Genomic DNA, 15,964 nt, shown 5'->3' with positions numbered 1-15,964 from the left:
CACAGGCTTTGGCTTCTGAAAATCCCTTAGGTCAGCTGTAGCTGATGTGATGTGTGTGAGGTTTCTTTTGAAAGTGTACCACACTCAAAAGAGTGGGTATACCATATATACTGGCCTTTTAGTTTGGAGATTCCCAGATGGCACCTGTTGATGGTATGTCCTGTCTGCTGTGGTTGCTGTCACCACAGGGATAATAAAAGCTTGCTTAGTATCAGGCATGCCTAAGCTGACAACTGTACATATTACTCACTGAGAGTCCTGAAAGTGGCAGTGGTTTCAGCCCAGCGGTCTGACTGGAACCTGTGCTCTTTCTCCTTGATTTGTGTTAATGATCAGGCAATAGGACTGACAGGTCAGAATTGCTAGACAGTGTGCCATGGTGTCGGCATCTGAAAGAGGGTTGAGCATGTTTTCCTGTGCTCTGTTTGCCTTACAGGAGCTCTGTCTGATCCGCTTCCACCCTGCCACAGAGGAGGAAGAGGTTGCCTACATCTCTCTCTACTCCTATTTTAGCAGCCGTGGCCGCTTTGGGGTTGTAGCTAATAACAACAGGCATGTCAAGGACCTGTACCTGATCCCACTGAGTGCTAAGGACCCTGTGCCATCCAAACTCTTGCCCTTTGAGGGCCCAGGTAAGCACCCAGTTACTGAGAGGTGATTAGGTCCAGCCAGTCCCCACACAGTCCTCTTCTCTTCACAGTCTTCCCAGGTTGTCACAGGGACATCTGCCTCCTGGCCTGAACTCCTAGGGACTAGATTAGGACAACCAGTGGAACCACACATGACAGGAACAACTGTTCTGAAATGTAACCACATAGCTAGAAAAGTATCTCAGTTTGTATAAAAATTGACGCACTGCTTACAACCAAATTGCTTGCTGCCTCAGACCAGGGAGCTGTTCAAATGTGAGGAAAGGCAGGGATTGCCTGGATTCAGTATGCCTTCTACTCCAGCAGGAAGGTTGCTATTCCTGTTGCCACTCTGCTCAAAGTAGGCTGGGTTCTCCCATCCCAAACTGCTTCTCCACAGGACTTGATTCCTAAGGGGTCTGGTAACAATGCCATAGAAAAGGATCTCAGAACAACTGCTTTCCAGTCACTGCACATATTGTAGTAAAGTCTTCCATCTTCTGCAGACCATTTAGGTTTGCTATTTCCTTAGAAGTATTACTTAGTAGATTATATATAAAGAAACACAGCTGAGGTTCGGATGACATGGAGGGGCCTGGCCCAGTGGTGTGAGGCTCTGCTAAGCCCCTTCAAGGAGTTTTCATGCCTTCAATTAGGGACTTGGCACTGGGTACCTAAAATGGTCTCTTTGGACACGTCCCCAGAGGATTAGTCTTAGCTAAAAGCCAATGGGTTTGACGTGTGTTAAATACTCTTTAGCGTGCTATCATAGAGGTAGCTGTTGAATGCCCCAGCCCTGTACCCCACAACTACACCTAAACTGGCCAGCATGCTGAAGACCCAAACACAGCCGTCTGCCAACTACAGCCTGCTCCTAGTTGATGGCATGGGTGTCCCTTGCCTACAGCTTCAGATATGTGCATACTAAGGTATTGGTTGGTGTCATAGTGCTGGGTTAAATGTTACTGGGCACGATGCAGTAGATTTTAGTGCCCAGCACATTTCAAAAGCGAAGTGTATTAGTGTGTTCTGTGAAGCCATATTGGGAATTTAAAAAACAATAATAATAAAGCCACTATATGGGTGGCAGAAGGTGCCCTGGAAGTGCTTGATGACAGCCATGTGAAGAGCTCTGTTCATGACCATGGGGAAAGAGGTATCCAGTTCTCCTGGAAGTGAAGACCCAGAAGCTGACCCTTGGCACCTGTCTGTGTGAAGAGCGGCCGGTCACTTAGATGTGTCTCAGCTGGCGGGTAGGAGTTAATATCCCCAAGTGGTTCCTATAGTGGAGACAAGCATTGTCTTTGAGCACCGCCCTTCAGGTGGAAAAGCAGAAATGTGAATTAGATCCCTTGCCTTCTGTTTGCTTATAAACAAGAGCAGCACTTCATCCTTCATACTCTCAGCATTGCCAAACAAGGACAGACTGTTTGGCGTGTTGAGAAGCCTGCAAAGTACATGAGCATTGAGATGCATGGGGCCCTTAACCAAGTAGGACTTGAAGGAAGCTCCCAGTGGCCAGGGCCAGGAAGGAGACCACCAGAGGAATGGCACATCCATTGTAGCTGCTCAGACATCTGGGTGCAGGGTTCGGGGGTAGCCAGCTGGGACAGGGCAAGGTAACACTACTGTCAAAATGATAAAGGTTGGGGCTTGGCTTACTATAACCCATAAGTGATGACCACTGACCACCCAGACTCATGTTTAGTGGCTGGCCACATAGAGGGCACACTTGCTGAGGCTGTGACACTGGAAGGTACACTGAAAAGATAGGCAGGTTCCCATCCACATTGTCATAAAGGTGTCTTGTTAAAAATAAGAATTCATAAAAGTAATGAAATATTTCATATAAACATTTAAAGATTTTTTTTTTTAAGACTATAGGACTGGCTAGCTTGACAGAGAGAATAGTTTTTAATGATAATGTTGTCACAATTACATGTGTGTTGTATTTGCACACTGTCAGTGCAAACAGCCTTGGCCCAGGCCAGGCTTATGGCTGGACCTGCCTTATGTACTGATGGCTTGACTTGGCATTTTCTAGGTTTAGGTGCGTGTGTTTGGCATTATGCTTGTGTGTACTGTATGTGTGTAGGGCTGGGCTGGAGCTTTCTCCTGGCTTGGTTTTCCCTGTCCTCATAGCATCTAATGTCACAGAAACCCTGGATATCTTGCGCCATCTACAGGTGGTAGCTCTGTCTCCTCCGCTGACCTGTGGAGCCATCTGAGTACCAACTACCCAACAAGCTGGGGGTCAGTGCACATGCCTAGGAAAATCCTGGGACTTGGATCTGCATACCCAAAGCCTTTCTTCCAGTATAAGGCTCTGCCTTTAGGCTGGAAGCAGTGAAGCTCTAGCCCTGTGCTGCTGTCATACAAGGGACTAGGAGATCCTGTTGTGACCAGGTAGAGTAGCCCCATGCTGTATGTGCAGATTGTGGTGGGGGTAAAGAAGGCCTTGCAGGAGAGTTTCTATACCTCAGTTTCTACACAGGGAGCCACAGGTAGTCCTCTCCATCTGAATTCAGAGCCAAGTAGTTTCTGACATTGGCCTCTTAAACTCTATTTTCTTACTTTGAAGGAAGGCGAGGCCTCAATACTCTGGCCACGCGCTCAGGACACCACCACCCCTTGCCAGCATTTGGGTTCTTGCCCTAGCATTTGTAATTCACAGACCCAGTCAGTGCATCCTGAAGTGCTGGGTTTCTTAATGACACTATGATGATTTTTCCATTAAAAAAAGAATGCTGTCTGGTCTGTATTCTAGTATGGATATTTCAAAGGACAGCCAGAAAGCCTGGGTCCCTCTGACCCCGCTGTCCATCCTTTCCACATTTGTGGCTTTAGTCAGAGGACCAAGACTAGTTACAGGGAGCCATTCTCTTCTAGACCGTACTGAGTCCAGAACCTGTATGCCCACTTCATAGTCCTCAGGGCCCATTGCCAGGCTGGAGAAGACCAAGGGCACTCGTTTTGATGTCAGTCTCCTACCCCAGGCCATCCTCAGGTGCTCTGAGGGAAGGGGTATGATGCTTTTGTACACAGAAAGCATTCCTCAGGGGGTGTCAACTCCAGGGTCTCTGTGTTTACTTTAAACAGTTCAATTAGCTGGAAATATTAGCAGGTAAGCACTCAGTTTTCTTGTGTATGTATCAAAGCTTTGCACAGAAACTGTAATCAAAATCAAATATGGTATTGAATGGAATGTACTACTCTTGTCGATCTAAATCAATAAAAATGTGTCATGGAAACTGGCCATTGTTTGTCTGACTTGGAACCATGTGGTAGCTAGGGCCACTTGCCCTGGGCCTGCCTCTGCTCCTTATAAGCCAGGTGGTACAGGGCAGAGGGCATGCAGACTGGCATGCTTCACAGTGTCCTTTGACCTTGGGCACATGGAAGAAGATGGACAGCACCCTTGCTCTACCCCAAGCATGCACTGGGTGCAGTGGCTTTACCTGGCCTTAGAGCTTCAGAGTCAAGGAAGGACATGTGCGTGAGTGTGTGTGTGCTAAGTGGGTTGGGAAGTATACAGTTCCCCTCATTTGCCAAGTATGTCCAAGTCATAACTGAAATCTCCACACAGTTTCTGACCCAGCAGGTATGAACATTTTGTTTTGACAGATTCAGACCATAAAAGGGTTTTCATCCTGAACATGTTGAATATACTGCTAGATTTGGGGTTAGAGGTCAATTTGACAGGTGTGAGGTCAGCAGGAGTCAGCTTGGGGATGAATCTCTTAATAAACAGGAATGCTAGCCACGTACACAGGCTACGGCACCACCTCCCACTCTGTAGAAGCAGGTGGTTATCTTCAGCCACATCTTGCAGACTGTTGCTAACATGTCTGGATACAGGTCCTGAGAGATGGACTGGCACACCTTTACAGTTGCACCCTTGTCTGGTTTCTCTCCCTCTCTATCTGATACCCGAGTCTAATGGCTAGACATGGAACTAAACAGGCTTGCTTTCATACACATGAAACAGCACTTAGCAATGAATCAGTTGTGGAAGTAGGATGGCACATTTTAACTACATCTGCGATGTCAGTCTCCCACCGCTTGTTTTGCCTAGTTGTGTGAATTGACAGTCTCATAAGAGCCCCAAAGAGATGGTAAGTCAGTAACTGCCATCTTGTCTAGTGACTGGCTCTTGTGGACCTCCTACCTGTACTGAAGCTGGGGTGACCATTGCATCAGAGACCATACACCTACACATTCCAGGGAGCTGAACTCTTAAGCCTGATGGTTGACAAAAGGCAGCAGCCTGGAAGGTGGACCCCAAGAAACCTGGACCTCCACAGCTCCTCCAGGTGTCAGGGTAGAGATGGGGACTTGGGCCGTTTGACCTTCATTGACATTTCCTATATGTCACACCTTGCATACACGGTGGAGCAGCAGCATTCACTTTGGGACATGTCCTCTTCAGTGAAGATACTTCCAAGGCCCAAGGCACGAGATGAAGCTTCTTCCAGGGTGCTAGCTCCAGTTGAATTTGGGTTTGTTTGGTTTTTCTTGTTTTGGCTGGCCTGGAAGTCACCATATAGTAGTCTAAGTTTGCCTTGAACTCATGAAGATCCTCCTGCCCTCAGACTCCTGAGTGGATAATACATATGAGCCACCATTCCTTAATGGATACTTATGTTCTTGTAGGTACACAGGAGTCAGTCAATGGGGATTGTTTCAGAATAGGGTTGTGCTTCCTGAGGAGGTCAGCCAGAAATGTAGAGAACGTGGGCCGGCCTGTGGAACCCTGTAGTGTGCACATGGCTGGTAAGATGCAGGTCTAGGCATCCTGCTGTGCTCAAAACCAGCGGGGAATAAACTAGCAGCTTGCTGGAGCATCCTGCTTTGTTGAGACACTGATTCTTTTCAATAATGAGTATCCTGGACCCTGTTTTTGGGTCTTGGTTATAGTGGAAGATTACTAAAGCAGGAATTGGATGCAGTGGAGGGTCCATCGTCTGCACTTGGGTGGTCTGGAGTAAGGCAGTATAGCCCCCCCCCCCCACTTATGGAGGTCTAGGGCTCAACACTAAGCTGTCCATCCTGCTTCCTCACACTAGAGCCCCCTGTCCTTAGCTCTGTGTTCTTCCCTCACAGCCTGCCACTCACACACCCCCAGCCAGCCTCCTAGTGTCAAATTCTAGAAAGAGCCTGGCTTATAGAGCTGTCCAATAAAGCTTAAGTTTGAGGCCCAGATGATCCAACAAGTTTTCATAATGCAAACTTGCAAGCTCTGGTCATCTACACTGTAGATCTTAGCAAGCCACATAGGAAGCAAATAGCAGCCACCATTTTATATCTAAAATCTCCTTAATTTCTCTTTAGAAAACAAACGATAGTCTTTCCACACACTCTAAGTGGGGAAGTTTTGATGTGATGTTCAGCGGGATCTTCCTGATCTCCTGGTCGGTTTGTTTTCCCTCCTGCCTCCTCGTTCTTTCTCTGATACACACCAGACAGCCCTGTCAGTTTTCGAATGCTGGAGGCTGGTGCTGAGATTCCTAAAACGAGGGAGGAGGGCTAGGTGTGGGGGCTGGGTAGTCAGTTCCCAGTGGCTGTCCCTGTCTGCCACCTCTATCCCCTATTGTGTGCTAAGCCTTACTGGAATTTAGGAATTGTAATGCTCCTAGAACTAACTACATGCCACGTTTAAAAGCAATTGTTTACAGTAACTTGAAACAAAAATTTTGATGGTGATTTTAATAGCATAAAGAGTATGTGAATATATTTTATAACAGTAAATTGAATAGTATGATCAGATTGATAGCTTGTTTCCGTTTTACATCTGTATTCTTCACACTATGCCATTCTCTTCCCCCCCTCCCCGCCTCCCCCATTCCCCCTCCTGCCCCGAAGTTACAAGTTTTGTGACCTGGGCTTTTCATTCTTGCTTTGTTCTATATAGAAAGGTGGGAAGCAGCTGGCGTTCCTGAGTTGACTTGCCATGCTGTTTCTGAGAAGTCCTCTCCTTTAGAAGCAGTGTGCCCTCCCTGGCACCTCCTCCCTGGGGAGTGAGTGCCCAATCCCACCATTTGTAAATGCTCTGTGCTTCATTCAAGCACAGGACTCAGTGTTTACTAAGACTTGAGCAGTAGGTGGTTGATGGCTGCTTTATCACTGCCTAACTAGACCCTGAATTCACTGTCCTGCTGCTGCTGCCTCTCCAGTTCTGGCTTAGCACCTGTACCCACCATTCACAGCTCAGTGGGGACTTTGATACGTACATGCCCGGTGAATTGTGTTTTTAATTGAGCTTTGTTTTCTCCGGTGCCAGAGTAAATTCGCTGTACCTCTTGTGTCATTGGTCATTATAGCTTAGGTTTGATTGTCCCCTATTTGCTAGCTTAGTATATTTAACTTAATGTATGCAGCTCACATTTTAAAGCTAAAAGGGGGCTGCTCTCTCCTGGCAGTAGGAGAGCATAGCTGAGACTTATATATACTCTCAGCCTTGCCAGTCAAACAGTCCAGCAACTAGTGGCTGTTTGTCTCACCTCTGATATAACTTTGGCATTTCAGCAGCTGGAAAGACATAGTATAAACCCTGACGTGGAATGGGCTTGCTCGTGACTTGTTCTTTTTTTGTGGTTTCTGGGGAAGCACTGATTTATCACAGGCCCCTTTCAGACTACTAGCTGGGACTGGGTGGGTATGCTGGTCCATTCAGGGACTAGAGTCCCTTCCTTCTGCCTCAATTAGCTTCTCAGACTTTGAATTTTCTTTTACCACAGACTCTCTTCTTCCTATTGAAGTTCCCCCCACAAAAGCCGTGGGAAAGGGTGGAAGCTAGGCTTAGATTCTAAAATTTGTGTAAATGTTTTGTTTTCTAGGTCTTGAATCACCGCGTCCAAATATAATACTTGGGTTGGTAATCTGTCAGAAAGTCAAACGCCCTTCCGGTGCGGCAGAGTCAGACAAGGCAGATGAGAAGCGGGCTCGACTCCAGCAGGAAGAAATAGAAACTTCAGTCTATCCCAAAGCAACTGCAGCTTTGCCGTCTGAAAAGAAGCCTCCCAAGTACCATGTGCACGCTGCAGACACAGCTGTTAGCAGCACACCCCCTGGTTCTCCTCCCCCTCCCCCTCCCCCTCCTCCCCCTCCACCCCCTTCTCTGCCTGAACCCCCAGTATTGAAAATACTGTCGTCCCTCAAGCCAGGGTCCACCAGCACCGTCACAGCGCCCACCACAGCAGCAGTAGCCACCACCACAGCTTCCCCTGTTACTTCTGCCACTTCAAAAACAGCTTCCCCTCTGGAACACATCCTACAGACTCTCTTTGGGAAAAAGAAGTCATTTGAGCCCTCTGCTAAAGAATCTGTTGGGTCTACCCTATCTCCACATCAGGACTCCAAGACCAAGGGGGAGGACACCGTGTCTGCAGCTCCTATGTTGGATCCAATTGTTCAACAGTTTGGTCAGTTCTCAAAAGACAAGGCTCTGGAGGAGGAGGAGGAAGATGACAGGCCCTATGACCCTGAAGAAGAGTACAACCCTGAACGAGCCTTTCATACCCTGCTTGCTGAGCCAGGGAGCCACCACGATGTGCAAAATGTTCCCGAAACAGCTGAGAAGGAAGAGGTGGCCTATGATCCAGAAGACGAGACCATCTTAGAAGAAGCCAAAGTGACCATCGATGACCTTCCCAATCGGATGTGTGTGAAAGTCAGCTCCACGGAAAGGCCTGCTGACTTTACCGCTGACACCTCGAGTGCCTCCCTGGTAGAACAACAGAAGATGTTAGAAGAGCTGAATAAGCAGATTGAGGAGCAGAAGAGGCAGCTGGAGGAGCAAGAGGAGGCCCTCAGGCAGCAGAGGGCTGCAGTGGGTGTCTCCATGGCACACTTCTCTGTGTCAGATGCATTGATGTCACCACCACCCAAGTCTTCCCTGGCCAAGACTGAGCTGTTCTCTCAAGAACAGCAAGCTCCCGACCCAGGTCAGGGAGCCCTGAGCGCCAACCACAACTTAGACTCCAGACAAAGTAGGGACCCCAGGCAGGCCAGGAGGCTGGCTGCTGAAAACATTGAGAATGAGCCCCTTCCCAGAGCCCCCACAGGAAGCACACCTGGCCCACAAGGCACCCTGCTTGCCAGGGAGGCTCCTGCTGTGGCTCCAGTAGTCCCGGGGCCTGGGCTAGCTGCAGAGGCCAAGGAATCAATGACTATACCCTGGGCTCCAGGTGAAAACACGGTGTTGAGACCTGAACATGACATCCAGAAGTGTGAACTCCCTGCTGTCTCATTACCCCTGGACAATAGCCACCTTCCTACTTCTGGGGACGGCATGGCCAGGCCAGCACCACCCCGCAGAGTGCTGCTGCCCACACCACCTAATGCCTCCTTTCCACCCAGCTTCCCTTTGCAACCTGAAGCACAGAATTTTAGTTCTGGAGGCAGGGAGCCTTTCTCAGGGTCCACGTTTCTGTCTCAGGAAACATCCCTTGGCTCGTCCCAGTATGAGGACCCTCGAGGTGCTCAGTCTACTGGGAGGAGTGACAGCCCAGTGGCTGATACTGAGGACAGCAGAGAACCACAGTCCAGGCCTGGTGAGGGTACTTCATTCCCTCTGCCTGGGCAGAGGGGAGGGGGCCCTCAGCCCCAGTTTCCTGGCCAGCGTGAACCTGCACCACGCACTTTTGGGATGTCAGGACATCATGGCCCCAGTTTCCCAGGACCTAGGGGGCCAGTCCCTCCATTTTCAGAAGAGAATATTGTCCCTAACAGTGATGGATCAAGAGGCCCTCCACCTGCCAGATTCGGGGTCCAGAAGCCACCGATCCCTTCCTTATTCTCTGGGCAGCATGGGCCACCTCCCTATGGGGACAGCAGAGGACTCTCACCTTCTTATCTTGGTGGGCCCAGAGGAGGAGCACCAGCCCAATTTGAAGACCGCAAAGATCCTCATGGAGAGAAAAGGGAATTCCAGGACACTCCGTACAACGAGATGACAGGTGCACCTGCGCAGTGTGAAGGGCCCGACCAGACCCAGTACATGGGGAATAGGGCACCCTTCCAATTTGGAGGCCAGAGACGGCCACTGCTGACCCAGATGAAAGGACCCCGTGGAGGACCTCCACCCTCTCAGTTTGGAGGCCAAAGGGGACCACCACCTGGCCATTTTGTGGGCCCACGTGGGCCTCATCCTAGTCAGTTTGAAACTTCCCGGGGCACCCATCCTGCCCAGTTTGAAGGGTCCAGGGGCCAAGCACCAGGTTTCATGCCTGTCCCCCGAGGCGTTCAACCCCAGCAGTTCGAAGAGCAGATGGTGAACTCACCGCCACGATTTGCGGGTCAGAGGGCACCGGCACCCCTGCCATATGGAGGACCAAGGGGCCCCGCACCCTTTGCTGAGAAAAATGAACAGCAGCCTTCTCGATTTCACTTTCAGGGCCCATCTTCACAGCCTGTGAAGCCTCCCCCTCGGCCCTTGCTGGAGCTGCCAAGCCATCCTCCTCAACATAGGAAGGACCGATGGGATGAGGCAGGCCCAGCCACTGGCCTGCCTTCCAGTGCTGGCCCTGGACAGGGCCATGAGGCTGACGGGCAGTGGGCCACGTCGGAGTTCCGGGAAGGCAAAGGCCATGAGTACAGGAGCCCAGCCTTTGAAGGGAGGCAGAGGGAGCGGTTTGAAGCCGGACCTAAAGAAAAGTCTCTGGACGAACCAGAAGCCCAAGGGTTGGAAAACCGGCAGGGCCGGGCATTTGAGGATAGGAGGCGAGAGCGAGAGCGAGGCAGAAACTGGAGTCGAGAAAGAGACTGGGAGAGGAGCCGGGAGTGGGACCGGCATCGGGAGTGGGACAAAGGCAGGGATAGGAGCTCCAACAGGGACAGGGAGAGAGACACTGACAGGGCTAAGGAGTGGGACCGGAGCCGCGAGAGGAGCCGGAACCGCGATCGGGACCGTGAAAGGCGGCGAGACCGAGACAGAGACCGGTCCCGGAGCAGAGACCGAGACAGGGACCGAGAGAGAGCCCGAGACAGGGACCGAGGCCGGGACCGGAAGGACCGCAGCAAGAGCAGAGAGAGCCCCCGGGACCTGAAGCCTGAGGTCAGGACCTCTGATGGGGGCCCTGCCACAGCCCAGGCCTAGAGGCCATTGCACTCGGGCTGTTGTGGACAGAGACCTGTTGTCGGCTATTGTGTATATAGGCTCAGCCTGGCAAAGACCCCTCTAAAAGCCAAGTGCATAAAATGTGTTGAGCAAAGAATGTTTGAAATAGCTATGAACTTATGTGCAGGATATACTATTTCTGGACTTCAGGAATTACTGTAATTTTGTGTATAATGGTTTGTTACAAAATTTCCCAACTTTACAATTCTGATGTTTTTTTTAAAAAAAATAACTTAATATTTCCATTTAAAATTACAGAAATGGGAAAGTGTCTACAAAAGCATATTGCTTTTTTTCAGATTATAAAGTTATCTTTTCCAATAACTTGACTGGTGTAAGTTTTAAGAGAATTCCAGTGGACCTTCGAGCTAGCTTTCCCTGTGCTGCCCTCTCTGCTTCCATTTATCTAGACCTATCCAGAGGCTCTCAGTGCTGTCCTGGATGAAAAGCACTGTTGGGGGGCGAGCTGGCAGTGTGTGCTTGCAACCGTGGAGACCAGCCTTCATAGGCCTGCCTCCCCCACCATGCATCACTTCAGAAGTTTTTTCAGAACATGATTAGAAACAATCTGTCCTAGTGGGAATTGTTAGATTTTAAATAACAATTTATCTTTAAATGTCCAAACTTAGCCTAAAGAAGGAAGCAAAGCAGTTAAGAGTAATCAAGAGGGAGGAGACACAAGTTGGTCAGAAAAGCATTGCCCATTGCTGCCTGCTGAGTGGCTCTCTGCAGATTCCCAGACCCCGGACGGGGTTGGAAGCTTTTCAGCTGGATAGGGCAATGTTTGTATCTGATCTGGAAAAGAGGATGATGGTGAAGCAGACTGCTTCATGAAGGGCTGCGCTGCCGCTGCCGCATAGCCTCAGGTCCTCCGAAGATGCTGTGAGAAGGCTGGCTACCTTATTTGACTGTGCAAATATGTTTGATAGTTCCTTTTATATTTTCATAAACTTTTTCAGATAGAGAATTAGAGAGCTTCGTTTGTTCTTTGGAATCTTTTATTTCATTGTACATCACTACAGATTTTTTTCACTTTATAGCACAAATTTTTAAGTTGAAAAGACATGGAAAAAATAGCAATTTGGGATATTTGCTATTATAAACCAAATGTCAGTAGGTTAAATTACATGGAAGTGTCAGTTTCAACATCTAATAAGATGTGGGTTTTTAAAAAAACATATAAAGTAAAATTTTCTAACATAAATGCACAAGCATAAAAATCAAGTGTGTTTCTTTAGGTTTACTTCGTAGAACTTTCTGTACATTGTATTTTGTATTGCAGAGTGTTATATCGCTGTCCATTGAAACACAGGACTTACTAGGTTTTGTTACTTGAAGTAGAATAAATATCTACAGAGTTCTTGTCTCTCTTTTCACTCAGCCTTGATCCCTAGTTACCACAGTCTAGGCGAAGGCATCCCACTCCCTGCTGGCAGCCTTCCTGTGCTGGGTGCTGCCTGCTGGGTGGTATAGGGCCCAAGAATATTGCGCTGGCTGGTACCCTATGCAGAACCCTGACCACAGCAGGTGCATGAGCTACAGCAAGCCTGAGGGTTGTCACTGAAGGCAACCCGCGTCAGAGCAGAAGGTAGGGAGTCAGGAATGCACAGGTGCTACGGCCAGCTTTTTAAAAGGTCTGGTTTTGGAGAAACTACTCTGGTGGAGTTAGCCCAGAGTGCCTGCCTGTGTCCCTGCCCTTCACTGCCACCTGCTGGAAAGACTAGGACCTAAATCTAGCTGCTGTATCCTCTTAGGTACCCACCCAGTGCAGCAAAAACATGGCCAGATAATCCTGACCGGCACCCAGCTGAAGTGTTTGCTGGGGCTTGGAGGCTGAAGGCAATTCACTCAGCAAATCCAGCTCTGACAGCCATATCACCTCCTTGTTTTGAGATGGTCTCACCAAACAGCCTCAAGTTTATAGCAATCCTGCTTCAGCCTCTTGAGTTCCGGGGTCACAGACTAGCACCAGTACCCCCAGCCCCTGTTTTAACATGTGTGCCTTGGCTTGGTTAGGTCATGTGTTCGTCCCAAAGCTGTGAACCTACTGCACATCCTGTCTCTGGGTGTTTGGATGTAGCACACCTGGGAAGGTAGATTAGGAGGAAAAGAAAGGAGCTATTAGGGCCCCCAATTTGCAGTAGTGTCCTCCACTTCATTAGAGACCTGGCAACAGCAGCCATGGCATGCTATTACCAAGTCCAGTAACAAGCAAACAAAGGTGTCTGTGCAGGGAAAGCAGTGGAGCCTGGCTGCAGCTCAGGCTAGGAAGAGCCTGACTAGCAGAGCAGGCAGGTGCCTACAGTCATACCAAGGGCAGCAACCCCTGGGAAAGCAGCTGGCAGGTACTAGATCTCACACCTGCTTCCCACAGCAGCACATATCTGTAGGGCTCTTAGCCAAGGTGGAGTGTGGAGAAAGAGCCAGCCGTCAGCCAGTTTTACACTCAGCAGATTTAGTAGTGTGCGGTGTGTCCTATGCATGACTAGCTTTCTTCATTGCTGTGACAGAACACAGAAGGAAGGACTGACTGATTAGTGGGTTCAGGGTGATTCTGTCCACCATGGAAATTGGAGCAGCTGTGACCGACAATGGGCGCTTTTAATATGTCCTGTTCACAGTGAGTCCCGCAGTGTTGCTCAGCTGGGCTGTACCCCTTAAAGCCACCCTCCCCCCACTTGGTAGCCAATGTCAACCAGCTAGTCTTAAATGTTTTATTAACTCCCAGAATAGCACCACCAGCTGGGGACCAAGTATTCAAACACTTGAGCCTGTGGGGAACATTTCTGACCCGACCATAACTTTTATTTTATTTTTTTGGTTTTTCGAGACAGGGTTTCTCTGTGTAGCCTTGGCTGTCCTGGACTAACTTTGTAGGCCAGGCTGACCTCAAACTCACAGTGATCCATCTGCCTCTGCCTCCAGAGTGCTGGGATTAAAGGTATGTGCCACCACATCTGTTTTTTTTTTTTTTTTTTAAGAAATTGGGAGCTACAGGGATGGCTCAGAGGTTAAGAGCACTGGCTGCTCTTCCAAAGGTCCTGAGTTCAATTCCCAGCAACCACATGGTGACTCACAACCATCTATGAGATCTGGTGTCCTCTTCTGCCATGCAGGCAGGTTGAACACTGTATACACAATAAATTAATAAATAAATCTTTTTTAAAAAATTACTTTGAAAAAATAAAATTGGGATTGTATAGTCGTAGGCTTATTGGGCTATTTTTGATTTGTCAATAAACTGGATAATTCCCTAAAGCTTCGCACATTCACAAAAACTTGTTTACCACAGGGCTTGGCAGCACATGCTTCATAGGCAAGGAGAGCTCTGTGAGTTTAAGGCCAGGGTTGCATAGAGACCCTATCTTAAAAACAGTCAGTTGCACTTTTGCATTGTTTGAAAGGTTTATATGTAACTTAAAAAACAAAACAAAACAAAAGTTGTGTTCTTTCTCCTCTGGGCATAACATGATACATTCTTGGTGTTAGAGTACAGATTGGTGTGGCTTGGTAACCATAACAACTAACCAGGACAATACTAGGAAGTCAGGCTTGTGGTAATGGTGCTGATACCCCTTGCTCTCTTGTTGTCTTGGGTAATTAGAGTATATGGGAAGTAGGGCGTTAACTGAAGGCAGGGCTCCATGATGCAGCTTGCATGAGGTCAGCATCCACAATGGAGTGGGACTTGGCTGGGATGCAGCCCTTTGGGAGCTCTAAGTAGGCCTGGTCAACTCCTTGGCGAACAAGGCTGGACTTTGGTAGAACTGTTTCTCTTCTCTGTCGCTGGTGCTGTAGACACTTTCATCTTCCTAGGAAACACTAGCAGAGCCCAAGCTCCCGGGCGTGCTGTGGTACATCTTCAGTCCCAGCCCAAGCTCCCCGGGCGTGCTGTGGTACATCTTCAGTCCCAGCACTGTGAGCTCGAGTGGGGCAGGACTAGCCTGGCTACACAAACAAATGTTTTTAAAAATGCCCCTTGTAGGTTTGTAAATTCCCAGGTGCTCATGGTAAAGAAAATGGGAAATGAAGTGTGAATGAAAGCCCAAAGCTACAGTACACCGTCCTGGGATAGCCGTGTGATGGCTTGCCCACTCTTTTGCTTTGCTGTGTTACTACTACTAGTTTCAGGGCCGGGGTGGGGTAGGGGGAGCGTGTGACACTATAGAACACATTTACTTTCCAGAGATGAAGCTCCAGGGAACAAAGACTTGAACAAAGGGCTTTGTTTGTGGCTCCACATAAACGTGGTGTAGTGGAGGGTCTGGCCCCTGTCAAGGTGCAGGCTTCCTACGACTTACTGCTCAGCCTACCTAGGCATGCTTACTTCACCTAGGCCGCTCAGGAGATTTACGGCCATCTGCTAGTGCTGCCAAGCCTGCCAACCTGGATGCAGGAGAAATAAGGCTGCCTGGGTTCTTTGCTCCAAAACAAATCAGAGCCTATGAGGACAAGAAGACTGCATGCTGTACGTCAAATGACACAAGACAGGATGCAGAGCAACTGGGGCATGAAGACAAGCAAAGGACCCATCTACTGAGTAAATCTAGCACCTCTCAAATAACAGTCACCACCCACCCTGCAACAGCCAGAGCCAGTTTGAGGGGATAAAGTCACACCCAGGCAAGAAATCCTGGGAGCAGGGATTGAACTATTAAAGAGGTTTGTGGCCCTACTCAGGCCAGCATCAGAGCAGGCAGCTTCCCAGTGCTGTAAAAGCGGGAGGTTGGGAAAGGCAGTAAGGTAGGCTGAGAAGTCCTGCCTGTGCTTTTAAGGCGGGGGCTGTCCTGAGTTATTACCATGAAGTGGCTGCACAAGGTGATACTTTGAGAACAGAAAGATCAGGGTGGCCAGGCTGGGACATGGCTAAGAGGCAGCATAGGGAGCAACCCGGGGAACTGGGATTGCTCTGTATCTTGATAGCAATGTTAGCACATGATTTATTCCTCAGGAACTCAGACGTAGAAGAAGGTCCACCTGGTAGATAGGTAGAAACAACTCCTGTACATATGTATTTGCAAGCAAGTGTACACACATCCACACATGCTCACACACAGGCACATACACACAACCAGAGAAGCTAAAAAGTCCAGGGTCCAGGGAAGACACAGCCAGACCTCCATAGTAGCAACAAAATCAGGACTAATGCAACACGGATACCTTGGAAGCACAGCCCATTCTCCAATATGGGGAGTAGCCATTTGTCCTGTCAGGAGGC

At 49.0% G+C, this 15,964-nt stretch overlaps 1 protein-coding gene across 4 annotated transcripts in view; it reads left to right on the top strand.

Moving 5' to 3' along the window:
• Dido1 (death inducer-obliterator 1) overlaps positions 1–11,459 on the top strand; it is a 57,810-nt gene extending 46,351 nt beyond the window's left edge. For all 4 annotated transcript variants that reach the window (XM_051143963.1, XM_051143962.1, XM_051143964.1 and 1 more), the window contains exons 16-17: positions 437–632; positions 7,466–11,459. In XM_051143963.1, the coding sequence (XP_050999920.1) occupies positions 437–632; positions 7,466–10,725 (3,456 nt within the window). In that variant the 3' untranslated portion in view covers positions 10,726–11,459. The remainder of the gene's footprint in view (positions 1–436; positions 633–7,465) is intronic.
• Positions 11,460–15,964: the final 4,505 nt, after the last annotated feature.

Source organism: Acomys russatus, chromosome 4 (genome assembly GCF_903995435.1).
Source record: "Acomys russatus chromosome 4, mAcoRus1.1, whole genome shotgun sequence".
Lineage (NCBI taxonomy): Eukaryota > Metazoa > Chordata > Mammalia > Rodentia > Muridae > Acomys > Acomys russatus.
This window is presented reverse-complemented; position numbering and strand designations above follow the sequence as displayed.